The 20,176-nt window shown below is 45.6% G+C and overlaps 1 protein-coding gene across 1 annotated transcript in view; it reads right to left on the bottom strand.

Moving 5' to 3' along the window:
• Nucleotides 1-20,176, bottom strand: part of LOC133208681 (dedicator of cytokinesis protein 1-like) — a 94,800-nt gene that overhangs the window by 68,376 nt on the left and 6,248 nt on the right. The window contains exons 4-6 of the mRNA XM_061346741.1: nucleotides 13,582-13,730; nucleotides 2,055-2,140; nucleotides 1,707-1,863 (exon numbers count right to left, since the gene is read on the bottom strand). Of these exons, the coding sequence (XP_061202725.1) occupies nucleotides 1,707-1,863; nucleotides 2,055-2,140; nucleotides 13,582-13,730 (392 nt within the window). The remainder of the gene's footprint in view (nucleotides 1-1,706; nucleotides 1,864-2,054; nucleotides 2,141-13,581; nucleotides 13,731-20,176) is intronic.

The raw sequence follows: 20,176 nt of genomic DNA, 5'->3' as shown, positions 1-20,176 counted from the left end.
TATCAGCCCTGAGTTGGATTTTTGCAAAGGCATAAATTTCACCTCAGGTGCCTGGAGAATGATGAAAAGGCTCAGTTGACCCTGGAGGGCAAATGGGACTTTAGAATCAAGCTCCAGTTTTAAATCATGCCTACTGAAAGCGAAGGGAAGTTCTGCCCTGAGATGCTTTCCTGCATTTCCTGCAGACTTCAATGCGTGGCTGTCTCATGGTGAATTAACTTGGCAGCAGTAAGTCACCCACAATACTTCTCATCTACAAATACTTGAAGAATTCAGATGACAAAAATCAGCATCAGGAGATGCTGTTACAGACACTCAGAGCAAACCAAGCCAACCCTCAAGTGTGCCACTGGTCCCCCTGCACTTTGTACAGCGAGGATTACTCGGAGGAGATTCAGAGTATTATGATGGAGGGAAATAAACTCACCTTCCCAAGGAAACATTCCCAGGTTTATAAATTGTTGTCATGTTTGAAAGCATTCGGTGGCTGTGATTTTTCATTTCCTTGGTAGAACTGGCAGCTTTTCTTCCTCCGATTCTGCTCGGGAGGATGCTATGACTTCTATGGGCAAACTAACAGCACTTACTAGATCACAAACTGGTGGTAACTCTCCAGGTGCCTCCTTTTTTCCATTTCCTAAATGTTCTTTTGTGCTCAGAGAGGAAAAACAAACTAAAAATAAACTCTCAATATTTGATTTGATGTCTCCATCTTCTCTCCCGTCCTAATGGGCACCATTTAACTTACAGCTTATGCAACAGTGCAGCACAACAGTTGCACTACACAAGCTGAGGCTGTCTGCATTATGTGCAAGTAGTAAAGCTACAGACTATTTACTCTGCTCTTTCCAGACCAGCCTGAACAAAATCCATCAGCCACAGCACATAAATGATAATCACTGTCTGTGCCCCACATATTTAAGCTACATAAAAGCTTTGGTAATGATATGGAGATGAAAGCTCTGAATATTTTGTGGCTAACAGTTTGATACCGAGTCCCATTGGAAAAATCAAATCCAGCTAGCACTATGTTTGGGGGTCTCTAAAATGTATTTTGCTATTTTTCCATATGTGCTGATTTTGTGCTAGTAAAATCTTAGACTCTAATGCTTCCACTGAGGAGCATAATGTGAATGCTATGGGGATAACTTCACCGTTTCCAACTCTACCTAAATGGACAAAGGATTCTAGTATAGAGTAGATACTCCAGAATTTCTAGAGCTCAGAGGAGGAAATTTCACATCAGTGAGGAAAACAACCTCAGCTTTTTCTGCTGTGAATGAAATAGTAACACTCAAATTTCCTCAAAAATTTGAATATGAAAGCTGAGCAATGAGCATAATACAAATGGTATTGCAAATGCGTGAAGATTTCAGTAGTAAACTGCATATTACTCCTATGTTCTGTACGTCAAAGTGGTTTTCTGCATAAAGTTGTTCATATATCAATTGTAAATGTTAATGAACAGCCCTCAAAGATCAGGCCCTGAAACATTTCTTCTTAAATCTTCCCTTAGAATCAATTAAAGAAAGAATAATCCATGTTTTCATAGGCCCACCTTCATTAAAAAAGGAAAGAAACCCCAAAGTACGACAAAGTTTCATGAGGCTCCCAACACATACTCTCCTTTTACACAACCCTCTTGTTAAAGGTGCAAAGTGAAGGATGCAACATTCATTTCAGGGTGGGGACTTCTCTTTGCTTACCAGCACGTTGACAGTACAGCTCATGCGGTTCTCCTTGTTCTCGTCATGCATTATGGTCCTGTAGTCCAACAACCTCTCCATTAAGCGGACCACAAGTTTCACAAAGGTTTCTCCACTCTTAGCAAGGTATTTGTGCTTCCTGCAGTGCTCCAAGAGGCTGAAAAACCAATTCCATTCGCCTTGTTAACCACATGTCCAAGAAACCCCTTCGACTCAGCTGCAAACTTAAACACTGTGCATCATTAACAGGTTTTAATTCTTTCTGACCTACGAAGTTCATTGTGGTCTAACTGCTCTCATGCTCCTGCCCTTACCGTGACATCAATCTCGCCGCTCCTCAACACTTACATTTTGTCAAATAACACTTTGTACTGCTCATCTCCTCGGCCTCCTTCCACTTCATGATCCAGTTTCGTGATGATCTCATTTTCAAACTATAATTAAACAAAGCAAGCGTAAATAATCAGATGGCAAATCTTTCACTTCATTACTGTAAGCTCGATGGTTCACAGACTGGTTGGGTATCGCGGTGAGATGTTTAGACACTATTTTAAAGCCTGATTGACTTTAGGAGTTTGCAGTCGCTGATATTAGAGCATCCATGATGATGTCCTGCCCTACAAGGACGTTTTTTGTTGAAGAAATCATTGGTCATGTTGTTAAATGATGTGTAAATATTTGCATTATGAAAAACTAAGTAAGGAGGTTAATGACAAGAGTGAGGGCAGGGAAAAGGAAGACACAAAGCCAGGCACAGAACGTCCCCTGCAATAATGGCAACAGCAACAAAAGTTAAATACAGAAATGTTGAAAGCTCTGTGAGAGAGAACATGTAACACCTAAGGCTGGGTAGCTCAGCCACATGCACACCCCAGCATAGAATCACACCATGCTGGAATAGTTTCTGTTGAAAGGGACCTTAAATCTCATCCAGTTCCAACCCCTGCCACGGGCAGGGACCCCTTCCACTGCAGCAGCTTGCTCCAAGCCCCTGTGTCCAACCTGGCCTTGAACACTGCCAGGGATGGGGCAGCCACAGCTTCTCTGGGCACCCTGTGCCAGCGCCTCAGCACCCTCAACCCTCACCTTAACATCCCTTTTAGCATACAGATACTGACTCACAGTGGACACAACTTGATAAACCTGTTAATGAGTCACAGCAGAGGAGAAGGAAGCTGTTTCAAACAACTTAACAGTAATACGTTTATCTGGGCAATACTAGAGTCATAGAATCCCAGGTTGGAAGGGACCTCAAGGATGGTCTGGTCCAATATCTCTTGGCAAAAGCATGTCCTAGAGTAGATGGCCCAACACTAAGCTTCCTGCTGAATCTTGACAGTGTCCAACACTGGGAAATCCACCACTTCCCTGGGGAATGCAAACTGAAGTGGGCATTAGAATGCATCTTAAATGCAAATTGGATAACTCAGTGGATTTTTAATGATTACAGAGGCTTTTACCTGCTGCTCCACTCCCTAGGGTCCAGGGTAGGGATGAATGCAAACTGCTCCCTCTAGGTCTGCTGCTATGGAATGAATCTGTCCAGTCAGCTGATTTCTAATTCTTCATTAAAAAAGCACAGACATCCCTAAGCTATTGTCAAGAGACTTGAGCAGAAGAGCCCGGGCTAGAAGGGAGCCTATGGCAGGGGAACAGGAGCCCATTAGTCAATGTGAGTTTATTGACAGAACACTTGTCTGCAAGTTCTTTCACTGTCACTTGCTTTAGCAGTCCCCAACTATTCCAAGGAGAAGGAAAGGGCCACCTGAATGAGAACAAAGAGTACTAACATTTTGTAAATGTCAAGAGATGTACTTTGCATCTGCAGTTAATATTAACAGCAGATAACGTACCAATGAAAGAAGAATGAACTGTCTGCAGCTTGACAGACTTCCAGACACAGGATGCACTTCCAGAAACACTGGGCTGCCTGCTCCTCTCTTTGAGCTATGAGCTCACCTTCCCAGCACTACACTTCAACTCCTACTGTGCACCTGTAACCTATGGAATTTCTCATTATTTCCACTGATCAAAATAACAGAATCCAGACTGGTTTGTGTTGGAAGGGACCTTAAAGCTCATCCAGCTCAAACCTCTGCCACGGGCAGGGACCCCTTCCACTGGAGCAGCTTGCTCCAAGCCCCTGTGTCCAGCCTGGCCTTGAACACTGCCAGGGATGGGGCAGCCACAGCTTCTCTGGGCACCCTGTGCCAGCGCCTCAGCACCCTCACAGGGAAGAGCTTCTGCCTAAGAGCTCAGCTCAGTCTCCCCTCGGGCAGGTTCAAGCCATTCCCCTTGGCCTGTCCCTACAGGCCCTTGTCCCAAGCCCCTCTCCGGCTTCCTTGTTGGTCCATTTAGGCACTGGAAGGCTGCTTTAGTGACAACAGTATTAGCTCCTTTGTTGCAGTCACCCAGCACTGTCCCATCAACAGAGGGGCTCTCTCTGGCTGCACAAGGCAGGTTTTTGCTGAAAGCCTGTAAGCAATACTAGACCTTTGTTTTTCCCTGGGAACACCAGCAAGGAGGCAGCAAGGACAGCCTCGAAGGGCGCTGCAGCAGAGATCAGGCACTAAAGCTGTAGATGATAACTAAGCTGAAAGGCAAAACATCAAAATCTATGCACTAAGAAGAAATAACCTTGCAGAAGACTCTGCCAGCCCATCACCCAACAGGCAATGAGAACACAGGGTGACTATCCCAGAGCACCCCGGCCACCAGTGCAGAGGGGGTGAGCTGAACCACAATCAGATGCTGTGTGTGGCCACCCCACTGGTGATGCTGCTCTGGCCATGGCATCACTGCTCAGCATATCAGCAAGAGGCAGGAGATAACAGGAGACAGGGATTTGGATGTTGGAGGGGGACTCTTCATCAAGGACTGTAGCAATAGGACGAGGGGTGATGGGTTTAAACTCAAACAGGGGAAGTACAGGTTGGATCTAAGGCAGAAGCTCTTCCCTGTGAGGGTGCTGAGGCGCTGGCACAGGGTGCCCAGAGAAGCTGTGGCTGCCCCATCCCTGGCAGTGCTCAAGGCCAGGTTGGACACAGGGGCTTGGAGCAAGCTGCTCCAGTGGAAGGGGTCCCTGCCCGTGGCAGGGGCTGGAGCTGGATGAGCTTTAAGGTCCCTTCCAACACAAACCAGGCTGGGATTCAGTGATTCTATGATTTTCTACACAGTCAGCCCCATGGGGGAGCTGAGGAAGAGAAGCAGCTGCCTGCAGCCAGCACTGCTTTAGCTAAGAAGAGAAACTGGACGGTTTTTAGCCCACACTGTGAAGTTGTGCTGACACATTTATTTCGGCAAGAAGTGTGAGATCACCCTCACCACCAGACTTATGTCATCATGAAACTCACACTAAGGGAGGGCTTCTCACCACCTTAATCTCTTTACATCACTTTGAGCAGGCACAGTAGCCATGCCCACCGCTTTCTGCCAACACACGCTGCATTTCAAGCTCTGCCTACACAATCCCACCTCAGCCAAGAGGTTATCATAAGGCCTCTACCAAAACATAGATTCCTGAAATGTGTTGTGTTGGAAGGGACCTTAAAGCTCATCCAGTTCCAACCCCCTGCCGTGGGCAGGGACACCTTCCACTAGTGCAGTATAGAAACAGACATGCCCTTAGGTCTGCCACAGCACCCTTGTCCTGCAATAACTGCTTCATGTGTGGGGTGAGGTAAACCTGGTCAGAACAAGAGAAAACCCTGCAGCAAGAAAGGGTGAGGAGAAGCATCTGGTCCATCCCCACAGCTGGAGGCACCCGCCTGATCTCCTGGCAGCTCCTTTTGTGCTGAAGCCCACAGCCAAGCTGAATCTGTGGCACTGGACTGTAGTGAAGTTCTTGCTTTCCTAGGAAAAAATCCTTTTTAGGCAGAAATTCACACTGGCAGGAGGGATTTGCTTGTGGCAATGCCAAGATCCTCCTCTTCGCTGGGACAACTCAATCTCTGAACATCTTGGGCTCAACAGCAGTAGTGTAAAAGTCCACAGTCAAACCCAAGACTGTATTTTTTCTCCCTTTCCAAGTCTCCATGTTCTTCTCAGCATTGACTGCAATAACGTTCACCTCATTCCCTACCTCCATGAGCAGCCTCAGGCCGTTTGTCCTCTGTTGGGAGATTTATTTTTGCCCAGTACCTGGCAGCCCACAGAATGGTGTTACAAAGAGAGGAACGACATCTCTGCTCTGAGCTCAGTGACTACAAGCTATCACCATGAAGAACAGCAGAAGTCCTGCTCACCTACCACTCAGAGCAAATTGAGGATGCAGACTAACAAGAACAAGTCAATAGAACTGTGAGGTGTCAGGGAACCTGAGCTACACATTGTACCAAGTGTAAAGCAATAAAATCAACTCTCAAGCAACAGATATTCCCTGTTAAAGCAATTTTTATTATTGTGCGTGACTGTTTCAAGGATAAAGCCCTAAACCTCAGGCTAAATCATTCCAGAGGTGCTCTTCTGTTCCTCAGATAATCCATGGAAACGTAGAAACACTGAGTGTAAGAGACCTCCAAGGTCATTTCATCCAACCTCCCAGGTGACGCAGGATTATCGCCAACAACAGATCAACCATGACTTGCTTAGCCAAGTCATGAACACCTCCATGGATGGATGACTACCCAGCCTCTCTGGATAACCTCTTCCACTCCCTCGCTGCTTGCCTTGCGAAGACGTGAATGAAAAGTGAAGTGGAATAAGGTTTTGAATACAGCGAATCTATTATCCCCAAATTGACAGGGAAATGAGAAAAGGAAGAATAATGCAATCCGCCTCCTCCACGAAGCAAACACAAGCTGAAGCACGTTCCTGTAGTACAAGGACGTGCCAAGTAAAACACTGAAGCAACACAATGATGAAACAGAGAAGTCACAAAATTCATGTTCTTTAATGAGACCAGAACAAAATTGACTTTCTATAGCAATGTGAAAAATGACACTCGCTGCCAGCGTGAGCCCTTTAGGTGATACATTTTCTTAGCAAGAGATTACTCAGACAAAGAAGAGCAATTACATTTGTCATAGAGGATCTTCAGCATCTTCCTGATCCCTGTTTCAATCTGATTTCTGTAAATCTAGGCTTTGATGGGCCATCTCCCTAACGGCCCTCTTGGGTCAGAGCTAGACTTGTGGAATTTCAGGGCTTTTAAGGACTATTAAGAAATCTTTGCTCTTCAATCATTCTTGATACTTCCCATGGCATCGGTGTGATGCAGATCATACAACTCAGATGACTAAACGGTATTTAACATAGTTAAAATTCCTTCTGCAGTCTTCTACAGAACGGTTCATCAACACAAGTAGAAGGTTATGGTCTACAATGGGAGCCCCGGAACTGACCAACCTTTGCCATCCAGAGCGACCTTGAATGCTTGAGAGGTGGCCAATGCCAGCCTCATGAAGTTTAACCATGCCAAGTGCAAGGTCCTACACCTGGGTCGGATCAATCCCAGACACAGCTCCAGGCTGGGCAGAGAAGAGATTCAGAGCAGCCCAAGGAGAAGGACGTGGGGGTGCTGGTCGATGAGAAAATGAACGTGAGCCGGCTTCAGTGTGCGCTTGCAGCCCAGAAAGCAACCGTATCCTGGGCTGCATCAAAAGGAGGGTGACCATCAGGTCGAAGGAGGTGATCCTGCCCCTCCACTCTGCTCTGGTGAGACCTCACCTGGAACATTGTGTGCAGTTCTGGTGTCCTCAACATAAAAAGGACATGGAACTGTTGGAACAAGTCCAGAGGAGGCCACAAGGATGATCAGGGGCTGGAGCACCCCCCATATGAAGACAGGCTGAGAAAGTTGGGGCTGTTCAGCCTGGAGAAGAGAAGGCTGCGTGGAGACCTCATAGCAGCCTTCCAGTATCTGAAGGGGGGCATATAGGGATGCTGGAGAGGGACTCTTCATTAGGGACTGTAGTGACAGGACAAGGGGTAATGGGTTAAAACTTAAACAGGGGAAGTTTAGATTGGATATAAGGAAGAAATTCTTTCCTGTTAGGGTGGTGAAGCACTGGAATGGGTTGCCCAGAGAAGCTGTGGCTGCCCCATCCCTGGCAGTGTTCAAGGCCAGGTTGGATGGGGCTTGGAGCAATCTGGTCTAGTGTGAGGCATTGCTGCCCATGGCAGGGGGTTGGAACTAGAGCAGCTTTAAGGTCCCTTCCAACACAAACTGTTCCATGGTTCTATGATTCTAAGCTAATAGCTCTGGGACAGCTCATCTGACACCTGTTGATAAGGCCACAAATTTTCCTTTTAGACTTTTTAAATGCATACAGCAGCACAAAGCAGGCCTGCAATTACTGTGGTGGAATTTCCTCCCGAGTGAAGAAGCCCCAGGTACTCAATATTTATGTTATACAGACAGTGACACTTGCTGAGGCTCTTTGTGAAGGCTTAGGGGGTGTATCTGGCACCATCAGTGAGTTAGATTCATATCCTTCAGTGAAAGCTTGAGGGGTGATGTTAGGAAGATTACAGGAAATTATTATCAACTTTCCCTTGCAGCTGATCAAGATCTCAGCTTCCCTTTAGGACGTGTGATTGAACAGGAGCAAAGAGTATATCCACCACTTCATCTGTCTGTTACCATCTCCCATCTGGAGAAAATAAATCAATGTAAGCTATCCAGCATCTTCAAGTGTCAGCTCAACTAATCCCTTTTGGGTTTAGGTTTACCTCAAGTGTGGTCAGGGTATATTTGCAGCACTGACTGACAATTTAATCTAGCTGTAGAAGAGGAGGACTTTCAACCCTCCAAGCTGCTATAACTCTGTTTTGATATGGGATAATAATGAATTTGCCATATAAAATGCAAGTGACAGATAACAGCACTAGAAATTAGTCTTAATGCAGCAAAAGCACGCAATACTGGAAAACTTTCTTGAAAAGCTGCTGTGAAAATTAGTGGCCATTCCCAAGAGGTTCGTCTGTTCCCTTTCCTGTTTTCCACAGCATTCCAGTAGGCAAACAGCTCTGCCGGTCATTATTAGTAGGTGCTTTTGGAGGTCTCTTACTGCATTGCCTGTCCCTATTGCTCTTCAGGTGGCGCAAGGGGGGAAGCCTGATAGTTTCCAAAAGGCTGGGATTTTTTTACCGTGAGGGTGGTAAAACACTGGTAGGGGTTGCCCAGAGAGGTGGTGGATGTGCCATCCCTGGAACCATTCACAGCCAGGCTGGATGTGGTTCTGGGCAACCTGCTCTAGTTGAAGATGTCCCTGCTCATTGCAGGGGGTTGGACTGGATGAGCTCTAAAGGTCCCTTCCAACCCAAACCCGTCTGTGATTCTATGACTCCAGCTCCAACCCCTGCCACGGGCAGGGACCCCTTCCACTGGAGCAGCTTGCTCCAAGCCCCTGTGTCCAACCTGGCCTTGAGCACTGCCAGGGATGGGGCAGCCACAGCTTCTCCGGGCACCCTGTGCCAGCACCTCAGCACCCTCTCAGGGAAGAGCTTCTGCCTAAGAGCTCAGCTCAGTCTCCCCTCGGGCAGGTTCAAGCCATTCCCCTTGGCCTGTCCCTACAGGCCCTTGTCCCAAGCCCCTCTCCAGATTTATTGTTAAATGTTAGAAATTAATTTACAAGATATATTCTTAATTTCTTCTGTCTTTACTCATTTAATTCTTTTCACAATGGAACACTAGCTAGAGGTACTTTAGTTGCACCCATAGTTCTTATTTTAGTATCATATGCATTATGCATTCATTTATTATGCATTTCTATATGATTCTGCATTATGCACTCATTGCTTATGCATTCCTATATAATTTTTCTATCTTTTTGGCTATGGCTCCTTTATGTAAAGTGCCATTCCCATTTGCAGAAAGCAGGACAGATGTGTTGCATTTTGGGGGCTCTTTCCTCAGATCATTACTTTTACAGAGCTCCTCACTCTACCAGGGTGAGAACACATGCTGGATCTTGCACGCTTATACACTGATGCTATCAGCATCAGACACTGATGATTCTCCTTGGTAATGCAGTTCAGCCTGAGAACCAGACATATGGGACTTCTAATTTCTTCTTGCTCATTACTGCAGAGTCAGGGGGAACACCTTCCTAATTTTACTTTGAAGGGTAAGGATCCTTCCTTCCCACTTGATGGGAAATGTAATTATATCAAGGAAGAGGCTGGGGTAGTGTTTCTGACTCAATCCCTTACCTTATTTTGTTAATAGGGGGTTTTGGCTCTTAAAGTAAACTACTTCTAACAGTATGTACCAGTTTAGTTAAAAGAAATCATACTGTGATGCAGTGCCATGAGATAGGAAGAACCTACCCAACACCTCCCACTGCCTCCTCCGCGTTCGGTTTTGTACCAGTTCCTGCACTGGCACCTCTCTACGAAGAGGTTCAACTCAGAAGAAGCAGAACATCCCATCAGCAATGACACGGGTCCAGAAAAGGGAAGCTAAGAGTTTTGGGTAGGCAAACAACAGGAGTGCTCATAGGAAATGGAGCCAGAACAAGTGACAGTAGGGAGCAAGAGGCAGCAAAATCAGGAGGTCGAAGCTTTTTATGCTCTGAGTTCCACAGTTCAGTTGGATGACTGTTTCATGATGAACTTCCTCTCCTGCTGTCACCACAGGATCCATCACATTCACCTGACCAGGCCTTGAACAACCAAACCAATTCTCTTTCATCGCTCCTGGGGCTCTGCCATATTCCCTTTGATCTGGAGGGCTCACTAGCGAAACAGGCAAACGGAATAAAGCAGAGTGGAGCAGGAGGCATCTTTTTCTATGGGGAAGCTTTGGTCCCACACTGACTTTAGAATCGGGTTCATGCTTTGAGGTACAGGCTACTTTGAAGCCTTATATGGGCTTCAAAGCACCTTAAGAGGGAAAGAACAAAAATGGGCAACTCCAGCTTTGAATTCAGTCGGCCTTTAATTTAGTGCTGTAAAAACGAGGGGAATTATCTTCTGGTTTTGCACAGGAAGAACGAAAAAGCCCATTCTGTGCGTTACCGGTTTCACCAGGCAAACCAACCCATCCTGCAACTCAAACCACTGTAGGGAAAGCTGTGTGCTCATTACCCAAACCATCACAGCACTGAAGTTGTGCAGAAAATTCAACTTCCTCCCCCACAAAGCCTGAGCTTTATACATCTGCTGGAGAAGTGGAGCCAATCTAAACCCTTGTTGATGTGACTAATAAGGTTAGATAATTGGATTCCTGGCAGATTTAGTTTAACAGCAGCCAACCATTCAATTTGGAAGTTCTCTTTGAAAGCCAGGCTGGACAATGATAATTGGTAGTTCCATGTAGACAACATAATGCAGTGCATTACACCGACACATTAAGTATGAAAGCTTCCCTAGCTACTGCTAATACTAACACAAATTATTGTACATCTATTTCTATCACTTAAACATAAAAGAGACAAAAAGAGCCAGAAACTACAGGCCAGGCAGACCCACTTCTGTTCCCAAGGAAACCACAGAGCAAGCCCTCATGAAAGCTATTTTCCAGTGCACAAAGGGAGAGGAGGTGACTGGGAAAAGCCAATATGGATTTACTAAGGGTAAACCACATCTGACCAACCTGATTGTCTCCTGTGATGAAGCTACCTGCTGAGTGGGTGAAGAGCTGTGGTTGTCTTGATATTAGCAATGGGTTTGAGAGTCTCCCAAACATACCTGATGAGTTGGTAATATATGGACGGGATAGACAGAGTAAGAGATAGGTGTAAAAAGTGATCTCAAAGGATGATGGTTTAATAACTGACAGTCTAAAAGACAGCCAACAAGAAACTGTAGAGTTTAAGGAAGAGAAATATCAAGTCCTGAATCTGGGATGGCATAGCTGCAAGCAGCAGTATAAGATGCTCTGATGGATGAACCTGGTAGACAGCAAGCTGAGCATGAAGAAACAGTGTGCCCCTTTACTTGCACTTTTTGCACCAAGAAGAGTACAGCTAGAGGATCAACATGATTATTCCACTTGCTGATCAATGGTTGAATGCTCCCTCCAGCTTTGGTTTCCCCAGCTCAAGATAGGCACTGAGAAATTGGAGATGTCCTAATGGAGAGCCAACGACATGAGCAGAGTGTTGGAGAACCCGGCCCAAAGAATGGGTAAAAGAACTGGGTTTGTTCAGCCTACAGAAAAGCGGACTCAAGCCTTCCAACACCTAAGAGGTGGTTACAGAGGAGATGGAGTTACTCAGTTTTCAAAGATGCACAGTGACAACACAAGCAGCAACAGGCTCAAGTTGATTCAGGGAAATTCCATCTGGATCTAAGAAGAAAAGACTTAAACATTGGAACAGGTCACTGGAAATACTCAATACAGAGCTTCAGATGGCCCCGATACCCCAATTTAAGGCCCAGTTTGGACCAGATGACTACCAGAGGTCCCATCCAACCTCGACTTCTCTATAATTCCCTGCTTTTTACAAGCTGTGATCGTCATTGCTCCTAACGCAATCTGAGCTACTCAGCAAACTACACAACTACATTATCTGCAAAACTGTAAATGGACAGATTGATTATTCCCTGTCAGACCTAACTATTCACTCCAAATGCACTGAAAACCAGTTTATTACCTCTGCATCTGTCGCATCAATGCTATGTCCATAAAGAAAGAAGCTATACTGACATAAGAAATATACGCGGAGTACCTACAATCCAAGACATCTCTGACTTTAACGTGAGCCATTTTTCTTCTCAAAAGACAAAAAGGACTTGTGTGAAATATTTAAGACATTCATTTATTAAAATCACTCAGCTCTTCCCCACGAAGCTGCTTTCCTTCTGTCAAGAAAATACAGGGTCATAAATTCAGCTATAAAGTTACCCTCGGATTTTTCACGATCCATATAATTGTACAACTAAAAAATGACAAGCAACAAAAGAGAACAGCTGACAGGAAACGGTTTAAATGGCTTCCCAGTGAGCATTTCAATCTTTACACTAGCATCAGAGCCAAGCATAAGAAGGAATGAGGATGCAGTAACTGGATGGATCCAAAACACAGTTCACAACTTTTCCAGACACCATCCAGCACAAAACAAATCAAAGTAATAAAGCTGATGCCATTTCCCTTGCTTAAGTCTCTCCATGCAGATATTCATTTACCCTGGCTACAGATTTATTAAGAGCTGGTTATGAATAATGGTTCACAAAAAAACGTATGGAAAAGATTTTTCATCCAAGAAAGAAAACTGCCAATAGAAAGGGAATAAAATTAACAACACACGTCAAACCTGACTGCAATATTCACAAGGTGGTATAATGAACTGACAGACATTCCACATTGTAAAGGACCTACATGGCTTATAGCATAACACTACCGGGCCTAACCACTCTTATACTCAATCCGTAAGGCAAAGTTCCTAAGGAAAGAGGGTAAAGTGAATGATGTCAGGGAAGATTCTTTTACCCCACTTGCCTCTCAGAAGTTGATGCTAGCAGGGTAAGATTGTGTGTGCTTATTGAAGGCCTTCCCTCCGCGTGGTAAAATGTAATAGGATAAAAATGCTATGTATGTTAGCCTTCACAGTGCCTGTGCAGCATAAAGAGTATCAAAATGACAAGATACCAGAGCTGAGACACTCCTACAGGTTAGAATTTCTTTGGCCATGTTATCAGGTTTCCTTTACATCCAATTTAACTCTGAAGCAGACTCCTTTTCTGAGTCACAGGGACAATTTTAGACATCTGGTTTTGCTCTCCTATCATACCAAAAGGTTTCATCTTCTTCATGCAAACACTTCCTTCCAGAAGAATTTAAGACCAATAAATGAAAAGCTTCGAAAAACTCAAGAGTTACACAAAATATGCAAATCCATAATTATATCAAATAACAAATTCTTATGTTTTGTCAAAGAACAAGTGAATCTCTCTTACAAACTTTAGGTATCTGTAGGTTACTGCTTACCATCTGGAAGCTTCTCGTAGAATGGAATTCACACTGCATCATGTCAAAGAAGATTGGGATTGTAGCTTTCCGGAGTTCGGTTTCAGGGATCAGCGTCATTTCTAAGATAGGTCCCACCATTTCTGGGATGAACTTGATTTTATGCTGACCTTTAAGGGAAAAGATGCATTTTCAAGTTAACGAACAGCCACTTTGATAGAAGGTAACAGGTATAAAAGCTGTATCAGCAAGGGTTCATAGCATTAGAAAGTATTTTTCAAGCTCTAACTCCTGTAACACGTATTATTATTTCTGCCATAAGAGGGGAAGGATGAGGTATGCATAAACCCGAACTAACATCAGTTGCTGGATCCATAGCCAAGCTGGAACTGCCAGATTTTCCACAAAGAACCCATATTTGCACACATATATTAAGCTTCAAGGGGTTTTATTAAATACAACTTAAGGTTGGCAGAGGAGAAGGCTAAAAGGCATCACTTGTATTAACTTATTTAGGCTGCTGTATCTTCCCCAGCTTACAAAATGTTCTCTGTGTCAGTCCATCAAAGCGTCACCATGAGTGCATACTTACACAGCCTCGGGACACGAAGCTACATCTTACCAAGCCAACAATACATCTTCTTCCCTTGACAGTAAACCTGATATCACATTTATCTTCCCAAGATAAACCTGCAGCTTGCCTGACCCTCCCTGCTACGTTCTCCATGCATGGAACAGAAATCAAACCTTAGCAGGAACATGGCACCTAAGAAATACTGGTTAAAATCATCCAGTTACTGTTCATATTATTAGCTAAAGGGAGAGAATGCAGGTTATACGTTCTGCAAGTTATCTGTTATATAACTCCATGCAAAGATGCTGGTGTAGAGCAGTGTAGCAAAGCACTGGAAAGTCATGGAATCAACTAGGTCGGAAAAGACCTTCAAGATCATCAAGTCCAACCGTTCCCCAGCACTGCCAAGGCCACCACTAAACCACATCACTGAGGGCCTTGTCTATATGGGCAAAAGACTTGATGGCAGAAGGTTAGAAATTAACAACTGCATCCCCCTCTCAGTCAGAGGCTGGGATCCATTTGGACCTCACCACATAACTGGTGATGTTTCTCACAAATAGAATTAATGGATATGTTCAATCGATCCATGCGTCCACTGCTGTGGTTCAGAACAGACTTCTTAAGAGCTCATTTAAGGAGCCCTCAGCCTCCCCCATTATAAGACTCTTGTTTCCTATTGCACTTACCAGTGGTATAGGCCAGCAACAGACTTTAACTCATTTATATTCCACTGCACTACACCAGTGCGGCGGCAACCGTGCAAGTCTAATTAGTAGTCTCACTTCTGACCACAACTAACATAAATCTCAACAAATGTAATCAAGAAGAAATCCTTTCCTAACAAAACACGCTACTTTTTATAGAGGAAATAATTTGAGTTACTTGATTTGGCAAACTTCAGAATCCTATTAGCATTAGCAATCCTATTAGGGCAAATTAATACTCAACTAAGACTGCTGCTTTGCATGATGCTGCGATGCTGGCTGTTGGGGGGGAATATCAAGCGAGAGGTATAAAGCTTTTCCCTGTCTCTTACAAGTGTCATTACATTCGGCCTCTCCGGTGGCAGTTTTCTTGTCTTATTGCCTGAAAAGTGTCAGAGCCAGTATTGCAGAGAACAAATAATGATGACAAAACTTGTTCACCAGGCACAGATTTAATGTCACAAAGCTCTCCATGTACCATGGTGGGTTTTTCCATTGCTTCAAGCACAGGGATTCCCTCGGAAAAGTAAATTACATCTTTTAAACTTGAGATGAGAAAAAGAGCAAGGTCCCAAAAGATTCTTTTTAAAGCTTTGATCCCATTTCCTTTTCTCTGGGGCATAAAAACTTCTTGTGCAAAAAGGGAGGCACAGGAGACCTCCACTCACAAGCAGTGATAGGTTCTGACCCTGGTCAGGGCAATCCCCAGCACAAACACAGGATCATAGAATCATAGAATAGTTTGGGCTGGAAAGGACCTTAAGATCATCCAGTTCCAACCCCCCTGCCATGGGCAGGGACACCTCACACTAAACCATGGCATCCAAGGCCTCGTTCAACCTGGCCTTGAACACTGCCAGGGATGGAGCATTCACAGCCTCCCTGGGCAACCCATTCCAGTGCCTCACCACCCTCACAGGAAAGAATTTCCTCCTTATATCCAATCTAAACTTACCCTGTTTCAGTTTTAACCCATTACCCCTTGTCCTATCACTACAGTCCCTAATGAAGAGTCCATCCCCAGCATCCCTATAGGCCCCCTTTAGATACTGGAAGTCTGCTATGAGGTCTCCACGCAGAGACTGGATTGAGCAGCCCTGAGGAGACAGACCTGGGGGTGTTGGTTGATGAGATGCTCCCCATGACCCGGCTTCAGTGTGTGCTTGAGCCCAGAACCCCCCCGTGTGCTGGGCTGCACCCCCAGAGCGTGAGCAGCAGCTCAGGGAGGGGATCCTGCCCCTCTGCTGTGCTCTGGAGAGACCTTAGAGCAGCTCCAGTGCCTGAAGGGGCTGCAGGAAAGCTGGAGAGGGGCTTGGGACAAGGGCCTGTAGGGACAGGCCAAGGGGAATGGCTTGAACCTGCCAGAGGGGAGACTGAGCTGAGCTCTTAGGCAGAAGCTCTTCCCTGTGAGGGTGCTGAGGCGCTGGCACAGGGTGCCCAGAGAAGCTGTGGCTGCCCCATCCCTGGCAGTGCTCAAGGCCAGGTTGGACACAGGGGCTTGGAGCAAGCTGCTCCAGTGGAAGGGGTCCCTGCCTGTGGCAGGGGTTGGAGCTGGAGGAGCTTTAAGGTCCCTTCCAACACAAACCAGGCTGGGATTTCATGATTCTAGGAGCGGATGCAATGACAAAGGCACAGAGAGCCACCGAGCTCAGTTCTGAGGTGTCCACCAGCACCTCCAACAATGAGTTTACTCCTGATCTTGCAGGATCTGGTGGGCAGGAGCCACCCCCGTGCCCATGAACCAAGACAGCATGCACCCAGTCCTCTTGTTCAGCAGCTGCTTGTATTTATTAGTGGAGCTGCCTTGCAAGTAATCAACAACAGAGCTTTTAAATCAAAGAGGACAGAGAGCTCCTCTGCATATGAAATTCAGAATGGCTGGGGGGGGGGAACAGAAACATGTGAGTTATGAGCAGGAAGTATTAAAATCACAGGTACATTGTACTGTGAAATAATCCCTTGTCGGCTGTTTGAAACCCACTGAGCCCTTCGTGCTGTCTGGAGGGTCTGTGCGTGGCTCCCACTGGATTCACACAGCTTAGCCGCAGGGAAAAACACGGGAATGGCCTGGCTGCTTGGGATGCAAAGCACTCACCCTGCAGCACTGCCCAGAGCTGCTCCTGCTGCGGGCATGGGGCCGGGGAAGGCAGTGACCATGGGAAGACAGGGCAGCACAGACCGACAAGTTAAGCCTTCTCCATTGGTCTTCTACATCAGACATACATGAGGAGTAACCTGGAGAAAGGCTCTGTCCAGTGACTGGATGATAAAGGAGAGAGCCCTGTGTCTGTGTGCAACATCGCATCGTCCCTGTCGTGTTACTATGTAATGATGCACACACAGAGGTTTGATTTGATGACATGATCCAGGGTGATGTTGCAACACGAAAGCAAGCAGGAGAGCAAACCACGGATGGTAAAGGCCTTCCTCTGGCACCCCAGAGCATCCATGAGGCTGCCTGTCACAGGCAGCACTCCCTGATAAACAACCCAACAATGAAATCCCCTTGGTTTTGTTTTCCCTGGGACTGTGGGAGCTCCCACGCAGAGATCCGAAATCTGACAAGAAAACGGGGAGGAAAAGGGAGGATTCTCTGCAGAAAACCAAACTATGCAGCTGCTTTCAGAACCACAGGCAAAACAAGGAGCCTTTTGAACACGCAAAGCCTTCCCCTTGTTACTGCTTCTGCCCTGCCGTGAGACGTGGGAGCAGTCTGTGGGAGCACAACAGGAGCAGACCTCATTATGCAGACCAAACCAAGGTGCTTGCTTTAGTGGGTAATGTGTGATTTTCATTTCCCAGGTCCTACTAATTTAAATAGGGGCTCCAAACCCCCCTGAAAAATGTGCCAGCAAACCTCACCTCTCGCTTGGGTCAGCTCTGAACATGCGTGATTAATTCAGGGAGCGTTATCCGTGATGACTTCTATTTACACAGCTCTCACAGTTCAGGTCTATTTTGCACGCTGCCTTTCCCTCCCACATTATTGTCTCTGTCAGGACACCTTTCCTGACATCAAGCACTGGAGGCCAGCACCAGAAACTGCTTCACTTCATCCTTAGGAATTGATGCTGAGGCGCTGGCACAGGGCGCCCAGAGAAGCTGTGGCTGCCCCATCCCTGGCAGTGCTCAAGGCCAGGTTGGACACAGGGGCTTGGAGCAAGCTGCTCCAGTAGAAGGGGTCCCTGCCCGTGGCAGGGGTTGGAGCTGGATGGGCTTTAAGGTCCCTTTAACCCAAACCATTCCATGGTTCTATGAATTTTCCCTTTCCACCTCCTTTTGGCAGGTTCAGATGTCGACAATAAAGGCAATGTTTTCTGAGCTGGCTTTCCCTGGCCAACTTTAGCACGAGGATGTTATTTTAAATGTCATTGCAATTTCTTTAACATATAACTGCTGAAGCCATTAACCACTGAAACCTGGTACACACGGCCTAGTGTCAAACTGTGTTTTGTGTATGCTAAGTTGCATCACAGAGCACTTTAAGAGCGTGTTGTTTGAGTTCCTATATTTTCAAGACAGAGGCCATGGCTTGCTTTATGCTTCTCTGGTACTCAGTGTCTCACCAAGGTCTATGGAGCCCCAGCTTTAACAAAGCAGTGACTCAAAAGAACATATTGTTGTAAAGTTCAGGTTGTGATATGGAAGGAAAAAAGCCTATGAAGACTGACAGACACTGGGTTTGGTGTATCTAAGAGAAGAAAAGCCTTGTAGTGCTTTCAGAAAGGCACCAGAGCAGGGGCTTTGCACGCTGGGGCAATGCTCCCCGGAGCCATCCCTGCTGCTGCTGCATCACAGCACTCAAATCTAAAGGCTTCACAACCCAACTGAGCAGGGACAGCTCCAAGTGGGATTTAAACAGAAATCCCATCAGGTTGGATCTGCAGTATGTGGTTCACTGTTTAAAACCAGAATCATCCCTAAATCACAGGCACCTGAAGTGTGTACACACCGTTAGCTAGTGTCGCTCCCCACTGTACATGCTCTTGTTTTCCTCTTTATAAAGGCAGGAAGATATCAATATTGCAGCCACTACGGCATCAGGAGCAGAGAGACAAGAAAACAGTTGTAGAATATGAATTCTACTCTTTAATTCCAGGAAATAAATTACATTCTTAACTGTGCACTTTAGCTGGAGGACTGTTGTGTTCCCGACTGGGGAGTTTTAACTCAGCAGGCATTATACATTAATCATGGTATTTATGAACAAAAAACTGATGAGACTAAATATTAATTTCTGAGGCTTATCCATAGACTTTAATACATAAATCAAAAGTCGGGGTTGCTTGGCTTCATCGTCTCTTACGCGCAATGGCACAGGCGTAAAGACGAGATGCTCAAGCGTGGTCAAGAATTAGAGCTTTTCACTTCTGATTTTGCTTCTGAAGATAGGCATTCATAATTTGATTAATGCAGAGCAACTTCTAAGATAAAAGTGTCAAGCACTCCCCAGTCCATTCCCCTGCAGTGGCAAGTCAGAATTCCTTCTTAATTGATGCTGTGACACACATGAGGCTGGTGAGGAGCCAGAAGCTAAACACAAAGCAGCATGGACTATGTGTAGTAAAAGAAGATGAGAAAGAGCAAGCTGCTCATTATAAGAAGTACAAAGGCTGCATTGGACTGGGGTCCTGCCTCTGGTTTACCTTTCTCCTGCAGCTTTTGTTGGGCAGAGTAGCAATTTTCTGCCTTCCAACGTGAGATTTCAGCATTAATGATCCCGACCACTTACAGAATCACAGATATTGGTGCTAGAGGAGGTCACGGGGTCACCCACCTGGGTAATCTCAGTTTAGAAAACCTCCATTCAAAATCAAAGGCTTTCATGACAGCACAGAAAGAAATACTGAAGAAAACACCCCTCCTTGTGCCAATCGATTCCCAAACTCCAGAGGAAATTATTATCAGCTTCCTCTTGATGGTGAAAACCCGAACCAACTGAACACCCTGTCCAAGGGTCAGCAGTAGTAAGAAGCACAATGCACTCCACAGCCCCTAGCCTGAATAAAATAGCCTCAGGTAAGAGCAGCTAGATGGATAACTATGTATGCAAACTTCTCTACTTTCAGGCCAGTAAATTCTGGGATAAGGATCCAAAGATGCTCAAGGAATTATAAAGGTAACAGAAGAATGTAAGCATCATGGAACAGGGAAGGATTAAGCTAATTACTAACAGAGAGGCTGCGTCCTGAGATGGATGACACAGCATCAGGCATGATCCTGATCTTATTACCTGTCTGTCAAGTCACATATCAGCTGTACTATGCTTTAATCTGCTCTCCAGACACTTAATTCACCAAAGATGCCTCTAATAAAAAGTGAACTCGGCTGCTCT

The sequence above is a fragment of the Neopsephotus bourkii genome, unplaced genomic scaffold, assembly GCF_033783945.1.
Source record: "Neopsephotus bourkii isolate Nb327-2 ecotype Australia unplaced genomic scaffold, CSIRO-AGI_Nbou_v1 NB_274, whole genome shotgun sequence".
NCBI classification, from domain to species: Eukaryota; Metazoa; Chordata; class Aves; order Psittaciformes; family Psittacidae; genus Neopsephotus; species Neopsephotus bourkii.
The sequence above is the reverse complement of the archived record's forward strand: the minus strand, read 5'-3'. Positions and strand labels throughout refer to the sequence as shown.